This window comes from Panthera tigris, chromosome F3 (assembly GCF_018350195.1).
Source record: "Panthera tigris isolate Pti1 chromosome F3, P.tigris_Pti1_mat1.1, whole genome shotgun sequence".
Lineage (NCBI taxonomy): Eukaryota > Metazoa > Chordata > Mammalia > Carnivora > Felidae > Panthera > Panthera tigris.
Window position 1 is genome coordinate 14,126,650 of NC_056678.1, and position 25,189 is coordinate 14,151,838.

A 25,189-nucleotide genomic window follows, 5' to 3' on the forward strand; every position below is an offset into this window, starting at 1 on the left:
GTGCTGTCAAATAATTCTTTAACCCAGGGTTGCGAAGACTTTCTCCCTTGTTTTAAGTTTTTACATTTTGTCTATGCCCCCTTTTTTAAAAATTGAGATACAATTAACATATCACGTTGTAGAAGTTTGAGGTGTGTGTGTTGACTTGATTTCATGCATTTCTGTACTGCCAGATGATTATTACTGTAACATCAGTTGATGGTCTTTTCATCACATAGTTATTTTTTTGTGTAGAGAGAACATTTAAATTCTTCTCTCTTACCAACTTTGGTGTATATAATGTATCATTTTGACTGTAACCATAATGCTGTGCGTTAGATCTCCAGAATGCTCATGTCTTCTAACTTCAGTTTGTACTCTGTGCTATGGTCCATTTTGAGTTGTTTGTATATGGTAGGAGGTATGGATTAGAATTCATTTTTTGTATATTATGTATACCTAATTGCTCCACCACCACTCGTTGAGAAGATTGTACTTTATCCACTGCATTTTCTTCACATTTGTAAAAAATCAGATGCCTGTGTATATTTATATTTCTGCACTCTGTACTGTTTCATTGATCAGTCTTTTTTAGGCCAATACCACACTGTGTTCGTGACTGTTTGATAAGTACTGAAATCAGGTGACCAATGTCTTGGTCTTCCGACTTTCTTTTTAAAGCTCTTTTGATTATTCTAGGTCCTGTTTATTTCTTTATGAGTTTTAGAACCAGCTTGACAAATTCTACCACTCTCTCCCCCTGAAATTCCTTCTTTGATTTTGTTTGGGATTTCTTTGAATCTGTAGATCAATTTGGCAAGGAATCGCATCTTATATATTGCGTCTTCTGATCCATGCACAGGGCATAGCATCATGTATCTAGGTCTTCTTCGATGATTTGTAGTTTTATCTTTTTAAAAAAAGATTTTTTTTAATGTTGATTTTTTTTGAGAGAGACAGAGACAGAGTGCGAGGAGGGAGGGGGGGCAGAGAGAGAGGTAGAGAAAGAATCCCAACCGGGCTACGCACTGTCAACACAGAGGACTTGATCACAGGAACCCGAACCTGTGAGACAACCAGGGGGCTCTACAACAGATTTTTATATATTGATCTTGTGTCTTGTGTGCAACCTTGGTAGACTCTTTTTTAGTTCTAATAGCTTTTTCTAGAACCTGTTAGATTTTCTGCAAATATGATCAGTTCAGCAAAGTCAAGAGTTTTATTTCATCCCTCCCATTCTGAGTTCCTTTTGTTTCTTTTTCTTCTTATTGCACTGGCTAGAACTTCTAGTACAGTGTTGGACAGAAGGAGAGAATTGATATCTTTGCCTTACTCCTGATCTTTGGGAGGACAGGAGTAAGCATTCAGTCTTTTACCATTAAGTATGATGTTGCTATAGGTTTTTGGATTTTACTAGTAGACTTTATTTTTTTGTTGGTTTTCATACATGCCCTTTATCAAGATGAGCCCTAGTTTACTTAGAATTGTTATCAGGGATAGGTATTGGCTTTGTCATGTGCCTTTTGATATTGTGCTAATCTATGGTGAAATGCATTGATTTTTGATTGTTAAACCAACCTTGCATTCCTGGGATAAAGATATTTAAATAATAAAAAAATCTCATATATTATTCCTTTAGTTCTCTTTCTGGTGTGGTTCATTCTTTTTTGTAGATCTAGATTCTGATCTGTTGCCATTTTTTTTTCCTAGTTGAAGAACTTTAATATTTAATATTTCTTGTAGTGTAGGTCCTGCTAGTGATGAATTCTTTCAGGTTTCTTGTGTCTGAGAAAGCCCCTAACCCCTTTTTTGTTCAGTTTTGAAAGATATTTTTATTGAGTAGAGAATTCTAAGTTCATCAGGGTCTTTTTCTTTCAATACTTTTAGGCATGAGGCTGCAACATTTCTCACTTGCATCATTTCCAACAAGAATTGTTGTTTTTTTAAGTATCCTTAACAAAATTTTTTTAACCTTTACTTATTTTTGAGAGAGGGAGATCGCCAACAGGGGAGGTGCAGAGAGAGGGAGACAGAGGATCTGAGGTGGACTCTGCGCTGACAGCACAAAGCCCAGTGTGACGCTTGAACTCGCATACCGTGAGATCATAACCTGAGCTGACCCAGGTGCCCCTGCTGTTGTTATTTTTATGTTTGTTTCTCTTGTTGCTTTAAAAATTTTTTTTTTTTTGGGGCGCCTGGGTGGTGCAGTCGGTTAAGCGTCCGACTTCAGCCAGGTCACAATCTCGCGGTCCGTGAGTTCAAGCCCCGCGTCAGGCTCTGGGCTGATGGCTCGGAGCCTGGAGCCTGTTTCCGATTCTGTGTCTCCCTCTCTCTCTGCCCCTCCCCCGTTCATGCTCTGTCTCTCTCTGTCCCAAAAATAAATTAAAAAAAAAAAAAAATTCCTAAAAATTTTTTTTTTTAATTTTTTACATTTATTTATTTTTGAGAGACAGGGAGACAGAGACAAGTGGGGGGAGGGGCAGAGAGAGAAGGAGACCCGGAATCCGAAACAGGCTCCAGGCTCTGAGCTGTCAGGAGAGAGCCTGATGCAGGGCTCGAACCTGTGAGATCATGACGACACTCAACTGACTGAGCCACCCAGGTGCCCCTCTTTTGTTGCTTTTAAAATTTTCTCCTTAGGGGGCGCCTGGGTGGCTCAGTCAGTTAAGTGTCTGACTCTTGATTTCTGGTCAGGTCATAATCGTGGGTTTGATCCCTGTGTCAGGCTTTGTGCTGACAGCTCAGAACCTGGAGCCTGCTTCGGATTCCTGTCTCTTTCTCTCTCTCTCTCTCTCTCTCTCTCTCTCTCTCTCTCTCTCTCTCCCCTTCCCCACCTGTGCTCGCTCTCTCTCAAAAATAAAATTTGGGAAAAAAAGATTTTCTCTTTATTGTTACAGATTTTTTTAACAGACTTTTTTATTTTTAAGTAATCTCTACACCCAACATGGGGCTCAAACTCACAACCCTAAAATCAAGAGTTGTATATTTTATTGCCTGAGCCAGCCAGGCTCCCTTCTTTATTTTTAGTTTGAACAATTTGATTATGATGTGCTTTTGGTGTGATTTTCCTCATATTTTTTATGCTTGGATTTGTTGAGTCCTTTGGATCTGGGTTTGTAGTTTTCGTCAAATTTGTAACATTTGGTCATTATTTTTTCTGTCTCTCACCCTGCTTAAGTGACTGCTGTTACACAAAGATTAGGCTGCTTGAAGTCGTCTCAAGGCATACTGATACTTTTTTTTCTTAAGTTCTTTTTTTCGCATTGTCTTTTCATCTACTGATGACTTCAAGTTCGCTATTTTTTTTTTTTATCAAAATGCCTAAAATGCTGCTAGTCCCATCCAGTGTGTTTTTCATTTCTATAAATTTTGATTTTTAAATATCTTTCATGTCTCTATTTGTAGTCAACCTTCTTGTTGAATATATAGAATGCAGTTATACTTTTAAAAAACTGGTTTAACAGTGGTTTATGGCCACTGGGTCACCTGGGTTGGTTTCAGTTGATTCTTTAATGTGGTTCATCTTTTCGTGTCTGTTTGTGTAATTTTTATTTGCATGCAACAGTGTAGATTTTACTCTCTTGGGTGTTGGATTTTCCTTCTTTTTTATATATATTCTTTAAATTTCTTTCAGACTTGGTTACTGGGGAACAACCGTTTGATCCTTTTGAGTGTTGCTTTAAGATTTCCAGATCAGTGTTTACTTTTACTTTGGGTACTTTTTTTTTTTTTAACCACTGCTGAGATGAGGTGTTTGTTAATACTCTATCCAATACCCAGTGATTTAAGAGTTTCGTTGTTGTTGTTTTTTAAGTCTAGCTGGTGAGAACAGACCCTATTCCCCGCCCTTTGTGAATAACATGTACTGTTCCTCTGATTAAAATGGTTCTTTCCTGGGGCAGTTGGGTGGCTCAATGGGTTAAGCTTCTGACTGGCTCAGGTCATGATCTTGTGGTTCCTGAGTTCGGGCTCTCTGCTGTCAGTGCAGAGCCAGCTTGGACCCTCTTGTCTCCCCCCCCCCCCCCCCCCCTTCCCCATGTGTTCTCTCTCTTTCAAAAATAAATGAATATTAAAAAAAAAAAAAGAAGTAGTTTCTTTCCTGGCTTTGGTAGCTTCCTAACACACATCTGCACACTGGTACTGTGCTGAATATTCAAGGGGGATCCTCTTCAGGTCTGTAGCATTTTCTCTGTATAACTCTCTTTCAAATATTCTGTCCTAGCACCCTGAGCTCAGCTTCATAGTTTTCTGCTCAGGCAGTCTGCCAGCCTCCACTTGAGTGCCATGACCTGGGGACTCTCTAGGCACTAAATTCAGGAAACCGTAGGTCTCAATTCACTTTTTCTGTCTTTTGGGGATCACTGTACTTTCTTGCCTGATGTGCAGTATCTTAGGCTCTGGTGTTACTTACATATAAAAATTATACATATACACATGTGTATATACAGATACACGTCCATATATACTGGGTGGTATATATAAAAATGTGTTTTGTCCAGTTTTTGAATTGAATTGTTTCAGTAGGGGAATGTAAATCTGATCCCTATTACTTCATTTTAGCTGAAAGTGTACACCTGTCAGGCCCGATTATTACTTTCTTAGAAAATTCTTGTGTAGCTATGATTCTTTGATTTATTTTAGGCACCCAAACAGGAATTCCACTTAAAAAATATTTTTTAAGTACATTATACAAAGTGAAGGTAAATCTTGATCATGCTTAGGCTAGATTGGTTGGATTCTTTTGATACTTTGTCCTAAAAGTAATCTTAAATTTTGAACAAGTCACTGGCTTTTCTTTCAGATATATGTTAGCTAAGATTCAGTCTACTTGGGGCTTTTTCAGGGTATATCTTCTTAAGTCTTTCAGAAGAAAGACCCCAAAAAGCAAGTAGGCTAAATTAAACTTTGGCCTTAAACTAAAAGTTCTCATACCAACTGGCAAACCACTGTAGTGGAATCGACCTTTCTGATTTATACAGTTTTATTGCTTATGGCTCCAATTCTTTGGTTTTTAAAAAAATTTTTTTAACGTTTATTCATTTTTGAGAGACAGAGTATGAGTGGGGGAAGGTGCAGAGAGAGGGAGACACAGAATGTGAAGCAGGCTCCAGGCTCTGAGCTGTTAGCACAGAGCCTGACATGGGGCTCAAATTCACAAGCTGTGAGATGCTTAACCGACAGCTTACTAGGCACCCTGTCCAATTCTTTGGTTTTAAAAATGCATATTGTGGAGTGCTTGGGTGGCTTGGTTGAGTGTCCAACTCTTAATTTTGGCTCAGATCGTGATCTCATGGTTCGTGGGATCCAGCCCTTTGTCGGGCCCTGTGCTGACAGTATGGAGACTGCTTAGGATTCTCTCTCTGCTCCCATCCCCCCCCCCATCCCTCTTTTTCTCTCACAAAATAAATACATAAAAACTTCAAAAAAAAAACCCCTGTTAAGCTGCATATTCTTTTATACCAGTTAGGTACATTAAGTGATAGTTTGTCCTTTTGATGGAATTATCATTCAATTCATTTACATACCATCTTGTGTATCTGATGTATATTTTTTTCGGTGTAGTAGGTACTGTAAAACATAAAAACAAGAGCAGGTCATAAGCATATGAAAGCACATGTTTACTCTGTATTCTTGTGGCCTAATAAGTTGATTCTTTGTCCATATTTCTCACTGCACAGTACACCCAGTGTGTATTTTAATAACCTCTTTTGAGAAAAGTATGTACTGAAGGGCATATTTTATTTCACTTCTTTCTTTTTAAGGAATAGGAAGAAAGATACATCCCCTTTACTGCAGTGATTTTGAAGACTGCTTGCATATTAGAATCAGCTGAGGAATTTTTTCAAACAAAGGATTGATGCCCAGGCCCCACCTTGAAACCACAGATTCTGACATATTTTAAATGCCAGGTGATTCCAGTGTGCAGCAAGGATTAAGAACCATGGCTTAGAATATATCTGCTTTTAATAAATCAGCAAATCCTAAACTTGTGTGTGTCTCAGCATCGCCTGAGGACTGGGTAAAACTGAATGCTGGGCCCCATCCTCAGGGTTGGATTTGGCAGGTCTGGGTTGGGGCCTGAGAATTTGCATTTCTGGTAAGTTGTACATGATGGTTGAGAACCCCTGTGCCAGTAGTTGGAGACGGGGACGCTGTTGAGAAAGATGGATGTAGATGCAGGTGGGCTTGTAGGTTTGCCCCTGTGTTTGAGGAGTTCCTTAAAACGTTGTTTTGTCTATGATGTAGGCATGTGAGTGTCTCCACTAACAGAGTGTGGCAGGGAGTGGTTGAGAGGTTTAAGGTGTTAAACTGCCATTAAATGAGAGTGAAAGAACAAGTTGACTGTTTCTCTTTTTTTCCTTTTTAAATTTATTATTACTATTATTTATTTATTTTTTTTTTTTTGAGAGAGAGAGAGAGAGAGAGAGAGAGCGAGCAAGCACAGGGGAGGGGCAAAGGAAGGGACACACTGAGCTGAAATCAAGAGTCAGACGCTCAACCCACTGAACCACCCAGTCGCCACTGACTTTTTTTCTTGATATATCAGTTACTTTTTCTTACCTGAAGAGAGATCTCTTTGAATCTTAATTTCATCATCTAGTAAATATGCACTGCCCCTTTTTTTGTTTTTGTCATTGTAGATGAATGTATGTTTTCCCTACATCTTTGTTCGTGGTATTGATGAAAATATGTCAACACGATAGGTTCTGGGAGTACAGCTCTTTACACCATCATCATCATTAGCACCTTAGGAATGGAATGAATTGTATGCATTCTTACATATATGGTAGCAGATAGCAAGCTATTTATATATCATGTAGTTCTTTTGGTTGCCGGTGAGTCCTTTTGACAATTTATATCAAGGAGAGCTTGTTTGCTAAATGTATACCTGGAGAGCTAACTGGTTATCTACAGTTACATGGGGAGGAGGTGGCATGATATAATGGACTGACCTAGAAGCCTTGATTTCAAATCCAATCCCATTTACCTGTGAACATCAGTTTCTTCATCTGTAAAATCAGGATACTAACTATAGTATACAGTTAGTTGTTAGCCTGAAATGAGATAATGTGAAAATTTTTGGTAAATTCTGTAGAACTATACACATGTTGAATGTGGTGGTTGATATACCTGTAACACCACACCTCTGCATGTGATGCTGATTCTACAGTTGACAAATGTAAAACCAGTAGGCAAAATGATTTTTATGATGTTAGGGTCTGCATAGGCATTCCTTGATTTGGAATACTTTTTGCATGATGTATGTATCTATTCTCTGTGCTTCAGTTCTCAATGCTTTTAGCTATTGATGGGTGTAGGGTTTGGGAGTAGAATTGGCCATCTTATGCCCTACTTCCACCCTAACCACTTAAAGACATATTTAAATATGAAACGAAACCATAAGGTTGATATGTGTGAACTCCATGAAATGGAAGGAAAATAGTATAAGCTAATTTGTGTATTTTTCATGTTTACTAATAGACTGGTTTTTAGTTAAGGCACACACAAGATTAGGTTATATTAGCCCCAAAGATGAAATTCTTTTTGTTTGTATATGAGTGTTCATAAAAATACTATTTTCTTCTAATAACTTCTTTTATATAGAGAGACTTGTTTTGACAAGTTCACACCACTTCTTGAACATTAAATCCATAGCCATGAAATAGAATACTGTTTTTATGTACCTTAGGTTTATGAGGAAATGTTTGCAGAGAAAATAGAATGTTTCTTTTATTCTAAATTGTTAAATTACTGTAGTTTTTTAAGACACATACTGCCTGAAAACAGAGGCATGCAATTTAGAGGAATGATGGTGATCCTCGTATCATATTTACATTCCATATGTATGAACTGATGCCTGTCGTCTCAAGCCTATTAAATTGAATAGTTTTCGTTTATTAAATAGAAAGTCTCCATAGATTTACTGTAGTTAAACTATTCATTTCAGTATGGATTAAAATTTTTCTTTTTCTTCTTCTTCTTTTTTTTTTTTAAAGTAGGCTCCATACCCAACATGGGGCTCGAACTCATGATCCTGAGATCGAGTAGCATGTGCTGTCAACTGAGCTAGCCGGGAGCCTCTGGATTAAAACTCTTATTCTGATATAGTTAAGTGGTTATAAACCACTAATGTGTTACTGAAGGCAGGACAGTTTACTTGATTGATACGGTTGTGTGTTCTTGGAATTTGACAGTATTGAAGGAGTGTATGAAATTATTATTATTAAGTTTGTTTATTTTGAGAGAGCATGAGCACACAGGAGGGGGAGAGAGAGTGAAAGAGAGAGAATCCCAAGCAGGCTACTTACTATCAGTGCAGAGCCCAGTGCAGGGCTTGATCTCATGAATCGTGAGATCATGACCTGAGCCGAAACCAAGCTGGGTGCCTAACCAACTGAGCCAACTGAGCTGGGTGCCTAACCAATTGAGCCAACTAGGTGTCCTGAAATTATTGTTGATATGAGTTATTGAAGATTGATTTCATTTCTCAGTGTTTTTATTTTTCACAATTTCTGGGAACATTTGAATTTACTGAGAGTTTCTTAAAGTAAGCTAGCTAATAAATTCTAAAATTTTCCTCACTTTTCATTTTTATGTGTGTCTTAAAGGTTTGAAGGGGTGTGGCAGGAGGTTTTGGACTCGATGAGTTTCCACCGAAATGTCGGAGAAGTCAGGCCAGAGCACAAAAGCAAAGGATGGGAAAAAGTATGCAACACTCAGTTTATTTAATACTTACAAGGGTAAATCTTTAGAAACTCAGAAAACCACAGGTGAGTAAAATCAAGTGGCATATTTTTATCATTTTCATGGTTTTGTTTTATTACCGTGATTGGTATTCTGGAGCTGTTCCTGTTAGGAGCTAGGACAGACCCCATGTTTATGCAGCTCTCTGTACATTAGACTTTTTGTGTATGTGTTCATTTTTCAGGGGAAAAATTTAAAAATCTTACAGCTGAAAATTTATAAGTGTTTTAAAATATGTTTTTTATTTTCTTGTTTGTTGTCAGCAGACAATAAGTAGAACTGTGTGGTTCCAAAGGGGAATCTCATTCAATGAGATTGGTAGGCATAGAATTAGTGGGTATTTACCACCACTTTTAGTTACGCAATAAAGACAGTCCTGGGGTGTTTTGTTTGTTTCTTGATAACTTGAACCCAGTGTTTACAGTGAAAGGTGAAAACTGGACGTTACGTATGTATGGTACGTTAGCAGTATTCATTATGAATGAGAAGTTAGCATATTCTAAATATGTACTAAATTTGGGGTTTAAAATAGATTCCCTGAAAAGATTACAAAACCTGTTTTCACCCATGTTTTTCCTTTTCATAGTAAATAGGGTTGTCAAACTGTTTAAATCATCTTTTCAGTAACTCGATAGTTTAATATTTCTACCGTGGGTTATGTTGCTGGCATGTGGCTTAGTTTTAAAATTCTTAGAGAAAGACAGATATCACATGATTTCACTCATATGTGGAATTTGAGGAACTTAACAGATGATCATAGAGGAAGGGAAGGAAAAATAAGATGTAAACAGAGAGAGGCAAACCATAGGAGACTCATTTTTAAAGGTTTTGTTTTGTTTTTAAAATTTATTTATTTTGAGAGAGAGCACCAGTGTGAGAGGAGCAGGAGGAGGGTTGGGGGCGGGGGCGGGTGCAGAGGATTCAAAGCAGGCTCTGGGCTGAGAGCAGATAGTCCGTTGCAGTCCGAACTCAAAACCTGTGAGATCATGACCTGAGCTGAAGGCAGATACTATGTTTAACCAACTGAGCCACCCAGGCACCTCCAAACTATAAGGGACTCAAATACAGAGAACAAACTCAGGATTGATGAGAGTGGGGAAAATGGGTGATGGGCATTAAGGAAGGCACTTTTGGGATGAGCACTGGGTGTCATATGTAAGTGACGAATCACTGGATTCTACTCCTGAAGCCAAGAGTACATGGTATGTTAACTAACTTGAGAATGAATGAATGAATGAATAAAGTTCATATTTTAAAATATTAGGAAATAATAGTTCAAGATTTCATTAATTCCTGTTGTCTTTCTATATAGTTTTAAGAATAAATTGAGCGATAAAATAGATGTTCTAAGAAAGTTGATGTTATTGATCTTTAGTTGCAGCTCGACATGGATTACAGAGTCTTGGAAAAGTTGGTATTTCACGGCGTATGCCTCCACCTGCTAACCTCCCAAGTCTCAAAGCAGAAAACAAAGGCAATGACCCTAATGTGAACATTGTACCTAAAGATGGCACAGGATGGGCATCAAAACAAGAACAGCATGAAGAAGAAAAGTGAGTCAAAGTCAAAGGAATGAAACTATTCCCCTTTCTTTAGAGGACTTCTCTTGTCTTGTCTTGTCTTGTTTTGTCTTCTAAGATTTTATTTCTAAGTGATCTCCACACCCAGCGTGGGTCTCAGACCCACAGCCCTGGATCAAGAGTCGAATACTCCACCGACTCCAGCCAGCCAGGTGCCCTGGAGAGAGCTTCTATTTGCGTTCGTTCTACGTGCTAGACGTTATGCTACATGTATTAGATATCTCATGCCATCTAAAACCTTTTACATAGCCAACTTTTGATGAATTTGTTTTTTAAAGAAAGTTTTATTCATTTTTTAAAGTTTATTTATTTTGAGAGAGAGAGCGAGAGTGTGTGTGCACAGGTGAGGAAGGGGCAGAGAAAGGGGAGAGAGAGAATTCCCAGCGGGCTCCGAGCTGTCAGCCCAGAGCCCGATGTAGGGCTCTGTCACTGTGAGATCATGACCTGAGCCAAGATCAAGAGTTGGATGCTTAACCGACTCAACCACCCAGGCTCCCATGATGAATTTGTTTTTGTGAGAATATTTAGGGGCAGTGTTTCCATGTGTCAGTGTAGAACAACAGATGACAGAATTGCTAATCACAACTCTTCTTATGTACCATGTCAGGTGCCCTCAAACCCCCACCATATCTGGCATTCTCTGAATATAATTAGGAGTTGATTCTGTTAAATAATTTCCATGATACTAAGAATTCCTGTCTGCCTGGTTCACTGAAACTATACCTGATGCACATTTTTAAGTGCTCAAGTAATGTTATTTGAACGAATAAAGAATTAGCAAGAAGGCTATGATAGAATTAATAATGACCTTATTCAATGCATGTTTAGCATCCTGTGTTTCAGGGATTATGCAGGGCTCTTAAGTTTGTTGAATGACCAAGTGAAGTAGTGGTAATTTGGAAAAATAATACAAGCAATTGGGTACTTGGTGCTTTTTTGTCTGTATCTGTTATCAAATTTTTGTATTCCTGTTTGGGGAACTTTATATAGTAAATTTGACTTTACTTGGATAAAGCTTGTCAAAGACATTGTTCTCTGTTTCTTAGTTGTAGAATTATTTTGTAGTAGCAAGTTAATTACGGGTCTCAGTATACCAGAAATATATTGCATCTGTTAAGTTTCTTAACTACTATCTTTTTTATTTTCAAGCATTAACTCATTATAATTATTGAATAAAACTGTAGATTGTTTAAAGATACCTTTTACTCAAGGGGAGGTACCAGGCAGGTTGCTGTTACCGCTTCCGGTAACATTAATAAGTACAGTGGTGAACCTGTTGACTGCCAGATGGAGAGTTTGCTTAGACTTAGCACTGGTCAAGTCCACCAGTCCAGACAGCATGTATGCTATAATGTTATTTCTAATTATATATAAATGTAGACTTTTTCAAAACAGACTTTTGGTAGCTATGCTCAATAATGAGTATTTCCTTTTTTTTTTTTTTTTTTTTTTGCAAAATTAAAAACAATTAAGCTGTCTTCTTGGGTTATTAAAAGATAGAAATGAAAGGGGATGAAAATAGCTATACTTTATTTAAAAGAATGCTGCAGAGGAAAAGCATTTGTGGGAAATGCACCTATGAGTAAATATGTAGACAAAACCATCTATACACAGATTTACTATAAATACAATATTTATTTTATTTGAACATACAATATCTGAAATAATGGATTCATTTTTTTTTAAGAACACCAGAAGTTCCACCAGCACAGCCAAAACCTGGGGTTGCAGCTCCCCCAGAAGTAGCACCTGCTCCCAAATCTTGGGCCAGTAACAAGCAAGGTGGGCAAGGAGATGGTAAGTGGACATTAGCTGAGGAAACTGGCTAGGTTTGATGGTTACTGAACAGCCATGCAGGAGATACGGGGTGGATTATTATGTTTTGGCAGGGGTGGAGAACATTGTTGAAGGATATACTCTGGCCCTAAAAAGGGTCTTTTTTTCAGCTCTTGGGGTAGTTAAGTTTCAGTGCCAAAACCCATGTGTGAGCCAATGATAGGAATTTAAAAGGGAGTCTTTAAAATCCCCTCTGTCCCACATTGTTTTATCGTTGCCCTAGTACCTTTAGCTCTTTAAGGCATAAAAGGACCCAGACACTGTGTAGATTGCTATAAACCATATTCATCACCACGTGTGCCCCATTACCTCTTCTGTTTCAAACATGCTGCTCCCGATTCCATGGTAAAGAAGAGCTAGACAGTTTCCATAAAGCACAGTAACAGTAATATTCCCCCCACTTAGGAATGATGGACTCCCCGGAAAAATTTAAATTTTCCACTTGCAAACCAGGAAACATCTATAAAGCATTGTATGGAAAAACCTATCCAGGCCCTTAAACTAATACAATCAGATCTTTTAATTTATAGAAGTGTATAAATAGGCAAGCAGGCAGGTAGATAGATGGATGGATGGATGGGTGAATGGGTGACTAGGAAGGTTGCAACCAGTATCTCAGTTGTAAATTCAGTGAAGGCATTTTAGGCTCACAGTGAATAGTTGCAGTGTTTCTTTATATATTCTATTTCAGTAATATTATTTGAACTGATTCTTAGAGTTACTAGTAAAGGAATTTGACTTTTTGAAAATGTGAGGAGTCATAATGAAAGAGAAACAGGAGTGACACTGCTTACTCGCCTCGTCGTCTTTAATGAGTTCTGAACAGTGTCTGGCAGAATCTTTTCTTAAATTTTTATCTCCTCATGGCTGTTCATTAACTTTCCAAGGGATTCTAATTCTAAATAAACTTTAACGTTTTATGGATATAAACAGTCATCATTGAAAAGTGGAATAATTTATCAGAGAAAAGCAGAGAACTGTACCCTGGGAGGGTGTTTCCATTATCTTGAGTATAAGTGTTACACTTAATGTTTTAAAAAAATCTGTAGGAATCCAGGTGAATAGTCATTTTCAGCAAGAATTTCCCAGCCTACAGGCAGCTGGAGATCAGGAAAAAAAAGAAAAAGAAACGAATGATGACAACTATGGACCTGGACCCAGTTTACGTCCACCAAGTAAGAATACTTTCTATTTAATAAAAATGGTGAATGAGATTATATTTGTGTTTTATTTAATGATCTAATTTCCTGCCCAATATTATTGTTACATGTGACTTGCCTATTTTGAAAGACAGACAGTAACTGCTGTCATTCCGGTGTGGTTTTCACATACACAGCATTCGTAGAACTTAAGACCTCAAGTTTGGGGGTGGGGGTGGGGACAGAACTTAAGTTTGGAGATGTACATCTTGGGCCTCACACCCAACCCACTAAATCAAAAATCCGCATTTTAACAAGATGCCTGGATGAGTTCTTTGCACATTAATAATGGTCATTTTTACAGTAGTAAAAATTTTGGACCAACCTCCCTAATATGCACATATTTATTTATAAATTATATCCATTTATTTACTATTCTATTAACATTCAAGGATCCCTTGTTTTCTGAACTCAAACCAGAGAACCAAATAAATTTGGATAGTGAGAAATAGTTGTGTACATTATAAAGCAAAAGCTAAAAATAAAAATATAAAATCCTTGAGATTTTTAAATGAATTGTATTAGTTTCCGATTGTCATTACCAAATGTATCAAAGAATTCTGTATACATGGGGAGGTTTTTCTTTTCAGTGATGGTTACAAATCTATATTTCTGATAACCTGATATATTTCATATTTCTTATGGCTCATTTCTTGTCTGGTTGGGTAAATCATCTTATTTTTATTTTTAATTGCTGTTATGTAATTGATGCATTTCTGTTAGAAATAGATGTGTTAGCTTTACTGTTTTCTTGTTCAGTTGATTTTCACCAGTTATCTGTTGCTGAATAATAAATCTGGCAGCTTGAAACAAGAAACTGAACTGGACTTAACTTCACACACTATCTGAGGGTCAGGAATCTGGGAGCTGCTTAGCCAGGAGTTCTAGCTCAGGACCTCTGTCAAGAAAGTTGCAGTGAAGCTATCATCTGATGCTGACTTGACGTGGCTACTGTCCCAAGCTCGCTCACGATGCCTCTTTTGTATGTGGGCTGCTAAGAGTGTTGCTTCCCCGGATAAAGACAGATGTGACTATTCCCACTCAGGATGGAAGCCCAGTTTTTAATAACTTAATCTCATAAGAGACACATCATCACTTTTGCTTTATTCTGTAGGTGACACAGATCAGTCCTGGTACACTGTCAGGGAGGACTACACAGGGTGTGAATACCAGGAGATAGAAATGCATTTTGGGCATCTTGGAGGCTACCTACCAAACACTGTAGTCACTGAGTTTGTTCCTTGGGCACATGTAACTAGCCATAGTAGACTAAAAACAAATTTGAGCATTACTGTAACTATAGAACTCCCCTTCCCTCAGGGCACCTCAGATCCAACAGTGATTTTAATCTCTATCTCACATATCTGTAAAGCTTAATAGAGAAGTTCTAATATTTTCTTCCCCATCCCCAGTATTTGCTTTTGATGGCACCTTCTGAGGTACATCTGCTCTGCTTTGGAAGCTACTGTTTTTGAATACTAAACACCTTGAAAGCATTAGGGCCTAGATTAGATTTTCACTGCTCTTTTCGTGTGTCTTGTTACTTTATTAAATTTAGAAGTGTGCCTATTTTGATTTCGCTGTGTTCCATTTTCAGGTTTTTTTCTTATTCCTTTTTTTCTTTCCTTTTAATTTCGGTGCTGAATTCCAAAGTGTTGTTTGTTTCTTTGTTCTAATTGAATTTCTTATCTCTCTCCATACCAGATGTTGCTTGTTGGAGAGATGGTGGGAAGTCTGCTGGCTCACCTTTAACATCTGACCAAGATGAAAAGCCCTCTGGGCAGGATGAAAGCACAGCTGGAACATCAGAACAAAGTGACATCCTCAAAGTGGTGGAAAAGAGGATAGCTTGTGGCCCTCCACAGGCTAAACTGAACGGGCAGCAGCCTGCTCTGGCTTCCCAGTACAGGGCTATGATGCCTCCTTACGTAAGTATCGTCGAAGAAGCAGGCCATTAAATTAGAGGCTTTTGATCTGGGTTCCAAGGAGAGAATTAAAATGGGGAAAAGTTTTGGTTTTTATTTGCATTAACATCTAACTAAAATTTAGCATTTTCCTTGATTTATGAATGCAGGAAATAAATCACAGAGGTATCAGGAGTACCTTAGTTTTTCTCGTTAATAGGGATCATAGGTATTTTCATATCACATCATATTGTTTTGGATATAGCAAAATAATTATACTCAGCCACACTTAAAGGTAGTTAGTAGGGGCACCTGGGTGGCTCAGTCGGTTAAGCCTCTGGCTTCAGCTCAGGTCATGATCTCATGGTTAGGGAGATCGAGCCCCGCATCCAGCTGTGCCTTGATGCTGTGGAGCCTGTTTGGGATTCTCTTTCTCTCCCTCTCCACTCAAAATAAATAAATAAACTAAAAAAAAAAAAATAAGGTATTAGACCACATGGGTAGACTCACTGGTTATGTAATGAATCACATACATTACCATATCTCAGATTGGTTTTTTAAACATTGTAGTAACATTTTAGTATAATTGTTTTCTTTCATAGTACTCTGTTTTAGATAATACTTTTCAAACATTTCTATGAGAAGAAGTTCATAGGATTTATCAGACTGCCTACGGGGTTTGTCCATGGCACAAAAAAGTTAATATGTGCTTTGTTCTAAAGTTTTTATTGGTAAACATACTTTATTATTTTTTAACTTTTTATTATAGAATATTTTGAACATATGCAAAAACAAATAATAGTACAGTGACCCTCCCCCTTATTCCATACCTCCTGTCCATCTTAAGTATTTATCAACTTGTGGTCTGTTTCACCTATTTCCCACCACCTCAGATTACTGAAGCAAATTCCAGATACTTCATTTCATCTATGTGTATTATGTTGGATTTTAAAACAGAAAGACCAGGAGGAAAATCCACAATGGCACTATCACACCTAAAAAGAAAGTTTCTAAAAACATCGAGTCAGTGTTCTAATTTCCCTGATTATCTTATAATTACGATCTAGATAATATCTGTTCTTTGAAATTAGTTGATATTTTTCTTAGGAATCTTATTATCTTTGGTTACTTCTTATCCTCCCTCTCTTAAGATTTTTTTTGGAGCTTATTTGTTACTATTTATTTGTTATCCTGTGGAGTTTTTATAGCCTGGATTCTGCCAATTCTATTTTTGTAGTTTTATTTAATATATACTTCTGATCCATATATTCCTATAAATTAAAATTTAGATTTGGTGCCTTTACACATTTGTTTGTTCTCAGCTTCCTATGAAATGTTATGGCAGTTTACATGTGCCCAAGTAAATAAACTAACATTTTTCAGGGGACCATTAGTCTCAAAAAGAATAATAGTCTGGTTCTTACATTTATTATTTTATATATATATATATATACACACATATATATATGTATGTGTATATATATATGTATGTATGTATATATACATATATATGTATGTGTATATATATATAAATAATGTTTGTTTATTTTTGAGAGAGACAGCGCAAGCAGGGGAGGGGCGGAGAGAGAGGGAGACACAAAATCTGAAACAGGCTCCAGGCTCTGAGCTGTCAGCATAGAGCCCGATGCAGGGCTTGAACTCACAAACTACGAGATCATGACCAGAGCCGAAGTCGGACACTTAACCAACTGAGCCACCTAGGCGCCCTATATTTATTTTTATTATGACTTAATTTCTAAGTATTCCTGTGCTAAATATCCATATTTGTTCGTATTTTCTGATTCTTTGTATTATGTAACCATTCTAGGAATGTCTAAATACAGTTGCTTGTTAAATTAGTTTTTAATTTGCATGCATGATAAAAATGAGTCTCATATGCTAACCTGGCCTTGAAAAATTATTTACACCAGGCTACTTGTCTCCTGTAGTTTGTAAATTCTGCTTCCAGAGACCCCTGAATTTTCCGGCGTGGGGGTAGAATGGGAGAAGGGAAAGTAAAAGGGGAGAGCATGTGGCCTTTGTGCCCAGTTTCATCAACCATTTTGTTTGAATAATGTCTTCCACTAATTAACAAAAACAAAAAGCTTTTAAAACCATAACTTTAGGGGTGCCTGGGTGGCTCAGTTGTTTGTGTCCCAACTTCAAATCAGGTCATCATCTCGCAGTTCGTGAGTTCAAGCCCCACATCAGGCTCTGTGCTTACAGCTTGGAGCCTGATTTGAGTTCTCTCTCTCTCTCTCTCTCTCTCTCTGCCCCTCCTTGCTTGTGCGTGCACATGCTCGCTCCATCCCTCTCTCTCTCTCTCTCAAAAATAAATAAACATTAAAAATAATTACTATATATTGAGAATTTAAAGATTGTTTATACAATTAATTTTGTGGCAAGTACCTAAATTTTAAACATTTAATACCACATGAAATTAATCTCTATGCCTGACTAATTAGCAGAAGAGAGATCTAATAAAACTTTACCTATGAACATTTGCCTCCAGCAGTGTTTGCACTAACTTCAATACAAGATGATGTAACTGAAAATTCTCCAGAGTATTCCCCAGACAAAAAGCTTTCCATTTGAGCTTCAGCTGCTGTGCTTAACTTAATTAACTTTGCTCTAACCCTACTTAGAAATTTCTTCTTTGGACAACATGATCATATAAACATAGCCTTTCTTCAAGTACAAAGTAATTTCTGCACCTAACTTTTTTTTTTTTTTAAGAAAAGCTAATATGTCTCAGAATATAGATTATATATTTTAAGGTAATACAGTCTGTTTGCCTGCCTCTCTCTTTATCTCTCTTTCTTCCTCTTTTCTTTCTTATAAATATTTTGACCTGGTTATAAGCACCCCTTGACATCTTATCTTCCTTTTCATATCATAAGATAAATCCCTCATGATGTGTCTTCATAATCTATCTTACAACTTTTCCTAAACTTAGCTTTCAAATCCAAGTTCCCATAGAGAGCATCATCTTTGGGCCTCAGTTTGTGATGACTATATAATAACTTGAATCAAAATTCACCTATGTCCTACCCATAGAAAATCTCCCAAGTAGCTCCCTACCCACCTCCTTCCTCACTCTCTTGGGTTGTGGATGATATTTTTATCTGAACGGAGTTTCCCTTTACCAAGAAATCGGCCTTCAATAAGTCTACTCCTCCATTGCAGTGAAGTCTCACATTGTTTCCTTTCAAATATTTCTACTTGGTTAAGGCTTTGCAATTCTCTGGGGTGCGTGCATGTTGTCTTTTTAGGTTTTTTGTGTCCGTATATAATTATTTATGTAATTTTGTTAATGGGATAACAGAAGCTCTTTGTAGGATATGTCCCTAGTTACTACCTTTATTTGTAAAGCCTTGGTGCAAGCAGTAGTCTTACAGATGGCTTATTGTTAAGAGTGAATGATGATTTATATACTAGCCAATAAAACTGATTTTTCACAGTATAGTTTATTTTAACCTTTCTTTCTATAAATTATAATCTCTGGTTTAGGTAGAGTGATCTTTATGTATGTATACATATCTTTATGTACACACACACATATATATAACTTGGTTAAAAAATTTATCAATTTTGTTTCCTTCATACAGATGTTTCAGCAGTATCCGAGGATGGCTTATCCTCCTCTTCATGGTCCTCTGAGGTTTCCGCCTTCTTTATCTGAAACGAACAAGTAAGGCTATTAAATGATTAAAGTTGCCAAGGCACATACGCTCATTAAGATTTTCTGTAGTTTGAGTGAGTCGTGATGATTATTGATTCATTATTTTGATCTCACAGTACAATTTCCAGGAACAAATAATTGACCTTTATAAGACAGAACACAAATGCTTTATTCTTCTAAAACGTTAATTGACATAAGATTCTGAAAACTGGAAATCATCACAAAGATGTGACACTTACATTTATCCCTTTTTCTTTCCATGATATTAATGACCTCCCATTTTCTCCACCCCCTTTTTTTGCCAAGCGTAAGACTTGAGCATTTTTCTTATTGATGATTTTTCTTAAAATTCTTCATTTTGATATTAGTGTGTCTTAGACATATTATTCTTTAACATATTTACTGTGTTTTAAATATTTTTGGTGATAAAAAGCCCACTGTCTAATATTAAATACTTACAAAAAAACTGTATCAAATATTGTCCTAAATTTACATACATACATACATTAGAAATTTCTCATACACATGCCCAGTGCAAAATATTTTGTGTATATCATGGTGTGGAAAACATTAATGTTGAATTAAAATGAAATTCCAGTCTTTTCATATTTGCCTAATTTAGAAGCATTAAAACTTTGTATCCTTTCCCCTCATCACCTTTTGTTCATTAGAGGCCTTCGAGGAAGGGGCCCGCCTCCTTCATGGGCCTCTGAGCCTGAACGCCCCTCCATCCTTAGCGCATCAGAACTAAAGGAGCTTGATAAATTTGATAACCTCGATGCTGAAGCTGATGAAGGTTGGGCAGGTAAGAGGCAAAATTAATTAAGCATTTTTAGTTTTTAGATGTTTTTAAACAGTCAGTCTAAGTTTTCTTTAATTTAATAGGTGCTCAGATGGAAGTAGATTATACAGAACAGCTGAATTTCAGCGATGACGATGAGCAAGGAAGTAGTAGCCCTAAAGAAAATAGCAGGTAAGCTGTTGTGATACCTTCCGCAAGCAACAGTATGAATTCGTTGATACAACATCCATTCACGCAGAGAGGCTTCATTAATAGGTATTTATTCTTTTTGTATAAGTTTTCTACATTCTACTCCAAGAATATACTGACTGGGAAGGTGACTAACAAGCCAAAAAATTTTTTTAAAGTACAGCTAATGAAGGAATTAAACTTTGATGTTTCTAAATAAAATACATATTTAGAAAAAAAGATGTTTAGTCGGAGGTACTTAGAAAGACAGCATCAGGGACCATTTCCAACTTGTTACTTGCTCGAACTGATTCATATTTCCAAAATTGGAGAAAAATAACTTGGATTACTACAGCTGCTTTAATCAAGTCTTTGATTTTTTTGTTTTTAATTTCAAGCAGCATTTCAGTTAAGACAATGAGAGCTTTTACTCTCTTCTCTAACATAGGGGCATCACAGTCAGAAGTATATGGGTTATGTAACATAAAAATCAGGCTCTTAAAATATAAGGAGCTTGCATGCACATATTGGTATAGTTTTTTAGCCATGGCATTATGATACACTCCTGTTTCATGATCAGTTGTGAGCTGCCTGGAACTTGTGATTTTAAAAAATGCCATAGTTTGACTTATCTCTTTCATTAAATCAGAGTAAACTAGAATACAGGTATTAATTAATTATAATATTTTTTGGTTACATTTATTTTTTTTTTTTTTAATTTAAAAAAAAAATGTTTATTTAGAGAGAGAGAGACATGGAGACACAGAATCTGAAGCAGGCTCCAGGCTCTGAGCTGTCAGCATAGAGCTGGACACAAGGCCCAGACTCACAGACTGAGAGATCATGACCTGAGCCAAAGTTGGACCCTTAACCAACTGAGCCACCCAGTCACCCCTGTTTGGTTGCATTTAGATGAGAGAGGCTTTTGGGGTGGAGGTGATAGAAAATGGTGGGATTATAATTCATTTGCCAGGTTATATTTCAAGTTGTATGTCCGTATTTGACAACTACTCTACTGTACTTTATACCTTGTGGTGATAAACTGGGCAAGCCCAGTTACTAACACATTAGAGATCTATTAAAGATACACGGTGTATGTTTACGGATTGAATGAATTAGCACCACCAGGTCACAAAATGATCTCATTCTTTGATATACTCCCCCTGTCTCACACTAAAACCATAGGAAACAGTCTTTTTTATATAGATAAAATGCTTTTACTTATGGTATAGTCTATCCACTTAACTTTTTTATTTCATCTGGATTTTTGATTCCTCAGTGAGGATCAAGGTTCAAAAGCCTCTGAAAACACTGAAAACCGAAAAGAAGCAGATGAAGCTTGCAACACTAAATCGTCTTCTCAGGTACCTGCCCAGCCGTCAATATCAAAAGGTCCCTACGGGAAGGGACCCTCATTTAATCAGGTGTGTTGAACTCAGGATCCTTGTCACTGCATATGCTTTGGTTGAATTAATCTTGTAATTATGAAGTTGAAAGAAGAATTAGGAAAAGGAAACTATATTTTGTCTTGAATAGTTTAGATCTAAACCATAATTTTTTTGCATCTTAACAGGAATTGTCAATATAGTAGCTAAAATTATCAAATAGAAACTAAAGTTTAACTTTTTTTCCCTTCTAACAGCTTGGCCGTATCAAAATGGAGGGATAAACTGTTTTTCCAAACTAACATTGCTAAGTGCTTTATGCTTTACTAAATACTTGGTAAATCCTAGTCAGTATTCATGTGAAATAGTATGCGGAATAGGGAAATAACACATAAGGAGTAGAGAATTCTATTAAGTGTGAGTCATTTTAAAGAACATTGTTCAAGGAAATATGTGGGTAAACAGATACACTTGATCCTACTTTGAGACATAGCAAAAAATGCATTGTAAGCTGGGAATAATAAAGGGCTGTCATCCAGAGAGTCACTTAACTCATAATGTACTCAGCACGTATTTGTTGAATTCATATGCAACCTATGGAGGATCTGGTCCCTTCAAGGAGGTAGAAGTAGGTAGTTAACAGTCTCTGTAAAACAAAGAGAAAAGACAGCAGACATTGGTTGCAATACAGTGTGATAAGTGGCATGACAGCGTACATAATGAGCTCTTAGAGAATTCTCTGGAAAAGATTTTGCAGAAGACTTGGTACTTGAAGTGAGAATTAGCCAGTAAACAAAGGGAAGAGAGACATTTCAAGCAATGGTAACATGTTCAGAGTAAAGGAGCATGAGAAAGCTTGGCACATTCTAGAAGTCCCCAGTAATTTGATACAGGAGAGGAGTTGGAGAGCTGTGTAACAGTTGATAAGTGTATGCTATACAAGGAAGCTTGAATTTTATTCTGCTTTAAATTAATTAGTTACAATTTTAATGTACATCCAACTTAGCATATAGTGCAACAGTGATTTTAGGAGTAGATTCCAGTGATTCATCCCCTGTGTATAACCAGTGCTCATCCCAACAGGTGTCTTTCTTAATGCCCCTTACCCATTTAGCCCATCCTCCTGAATTTGATTCTTAAGGCAGTGGTTAGCCATTGGGGAGTAAATTTGTGAATTCTTAAAAAGGATTTTTCAAGTTTTTTTTTGTTCTGTTTCTAATAAAATTCGTGTTTTGTGTGATTTTTAACTTACTGGCTTAACATGGAGAGTGATAGTTGTAAGAATAGAGGAATGTCATATACCATATCTTGATGTCTTGATGTTTTGTGTGTGTTTGTGACACTGATGCATGTATTAGCAAGTGAATAGTCTGTGTATCATATTTAGTTCTGATATGTTTTAGATGTTTCTTTTCTTTAGGTAAATCGCATACATTTAGTTCGTCATTAGGAAAAAAATTCAGAAAAAGAAAAGGGCTAACATAAATAAAGTGATAAAATTGGAGGCATACTTCATAGCCACATCACTTGTGGTAGAATTTTAGAATTTATACACTAAAATTCTTCTTTCTGCAAAGTTCATTTGAGGTTCTAATCATGTTAAAGTAGCAAAGTGATTTTATAGAATATAAAGTTATTTTGCAGTGAGTAGTGTATTTTTATTGAAAAAGAGAAAAGGATGAAAATGGCTTACTTTTTGCAATCTTGTAGTCCTGAAAAAATTGAGTATGTTCAGAAATATTTCCAGTAGATCTCTTTTATCTGATTAGTTTGTAATTGTCCTCATCTTTATAATAGGAACGTGGACCGTCTTCACACCTGCCGCCACCTCCAAAATTGCTTGCACAACAGGTAAATCTTAAACTCTTCTTAATGGTCTGTATGAATTATTTGATTTTACTTATTTTAATGGTAAGATTTCAGTGTTTGTTTTTTATGTATAAATTTTATGAAACAGTTACAGATTTTACCTTGTTAGCTCTCACGTATCTTCTTCCTCTTTTTTCCGCTACTCTTCATTCTCAACTAATAAGCATGCTCCTAATTTCACTAAGAAACGAGAAGCAACCATTTTCCCTTTTCAGTGCCCTTCCTGTCCTCACTACTAAGCACAGCCCTTCTACTTGTTCCCTTGATCCCCTCTTCTGTCACTTACTGGTGATATTGTCTCTCATCTTAAAAAAACTGTTAAGAAAATAACCCATCCTTTGACTCTCACTGCCCTCCATCTCCTTGTAGTTTCTACCCCATTTCCCTGTTTTCCTTCATGGCAAAACTGTCTTAGTGAGTAATTTACACTTAATATCTTCACTTTCTCATTAACCCTTAACAGTCAAGCTTTTTCATCTATCGCTGTACCTTTGAAACTATTATTATGAAGGTCGGTAATGATTTCCATCTTGCTGAATCCACTTCTCTTGTCTTCATTTTACTTAATCTCCGTAGCTCTTGGCAAGGTTAACCTCTCCGTCCTTCTTGAAAGACTTTTTTTTTTTTTTTTTTTTTTTTTTTAACTTTTGAGCCATCAGACTATTTTGTTCTCTTCAATTTGTATTCTTCTGGGCCTTTAGTACCTTTGGGTGTTGGAGGGTTAAGGGCTGTGTTGTCATTCCTTTCTCTAGCCATATCCTTTCCCTGGGGGATCTCATCTATGTGCTGGTGGTACTCAGATACATGTATCTATAGCCCTTAAAGCTCTACCCTAACTTTAAGAATCATGTATTTAGTGATCAATTCAGCATCACCACTTGGGTTTCTGATAGGTATGTCCAAACTGTAACAACAGTAATAACACCTCCCACCCCCATATACACGTACGGCCCTGCTTCTTCCCTGGGCCTCCCATCTTAGGCAATGGCATTATCATTTACCCATTTGCTCAGGTTGAAACTTAGAAGTCACTCACAAATCGTCTTTCTTTTTTATCATACATCCAGCCTATATGTATCAGCAAATTATGGCATCCCTATCTTTGGAATATATTCCTACACTGAGTACTCACTACCGTCTGTTATATTTCATTTGAACTACCACAGTAGGTTCCTAATAGGTCTTATTTTCCACTCCTGTTGCCTGCTTACCTGCCACCCCCATCCTAAATTCTATACTAGATATAATCCTTGAAAACTATATATGTTAGATCAGTGATTTCTTGCTTGGGTCCTTCCAGTGGTCTTTAAGGTCTCTGTCTACTCTCCTGATCTTACTTACTTTTCTCTCTGTTCTTGCCGCACACGGTTTATTGAAGCACCGAAAACATACATTTTATTTGCTGTTCCCTCTAACTAGAGGAATGTTTTCCAGAGGTTCTTCTTCTGACCAAAATCTTTGCTCAGGTGTGACCACTTCAGAGGCCTTCCGTGATCACCCTATGTGATAGGTATATCTACCACAACCGTCACCATCATCTTCACCAGTCATTTTCCTTTGAACCACTGTATAGTATTTTTATATACACACAAGCTAAAACTAACCTCTAGAGGAAAATGTAGAAGAAAGTCTTTAAACTTGGACCAACAAAGATGGTCTTAGATAAGACGCAGGATGCATGAATTAGAAAGAAAAAAATAATGTCAGTTAGACTTTGAAAAACATCTCTAAGACAATGAAAAAATATGTCCTACAAAATATTAATAATACATTTGACCAAGAACGTGTACTGGGATATATTTAAAACAAAACAAAACCCTTTATAACTAATAATAAGACAAATAGCCCAACAAGATGATTCGAACGTTCACTTCACAAAACAGGATCTACAGATGGCCAATAACCACATGAAAAGATGTTCAGTTTTTTGGTTTTTTGTTTTTCTTTTTGAGAGCGAGTGTGCAAGCAGGAGAGGGGCAAAGGAGCAGAAAGAGAGACCGTCTTAAGTAAGAAGTCTCCACGCCCAACGCAGGGCTCAAT

At 36.9% G+C, this 25,189-nt stretch overlaps 1 protein-coding gene across 1 annotated transcript in view; it reads left to right on the forward strand.

Moving 5' to 3' along the window:
• The window catches only part of PRRC2C (proline rich coiled-coil 2C), a 94,930-nt gene that overhangs the window by 16,451 nt on the left and 53,290 nt on the right, over positions 1–25,189 (forward strand). Inside the window, 10 exon segments of the mRNA XM_042976750.1 lie at positions 8,589–8,750; positions 10,100–10,277; positions 11,992–12,101; positions 13,190–13,315; positions 15,044–15,267; positions 18,852–18,934; positions 19,597–19,730; positions 19,811–19,898; positions 21,175–21,319; positions 23,078–23,131. Of these exon segments, the coding sequence (XP_042832684.1) occupies positions 8,639–8,750; positions 10,100–10,277; positions 11,992–12,101; positions 13,190–13,315; positions 15,044–15,267; positions 18,852–18,934; positions 19,597–19,730; positions 19,811–19,898; positions 21,175–21,319; positions 23,078–23,131 (1,254 nt within the window). The 5' untranslated portion in view covers positions 8,589–8,638.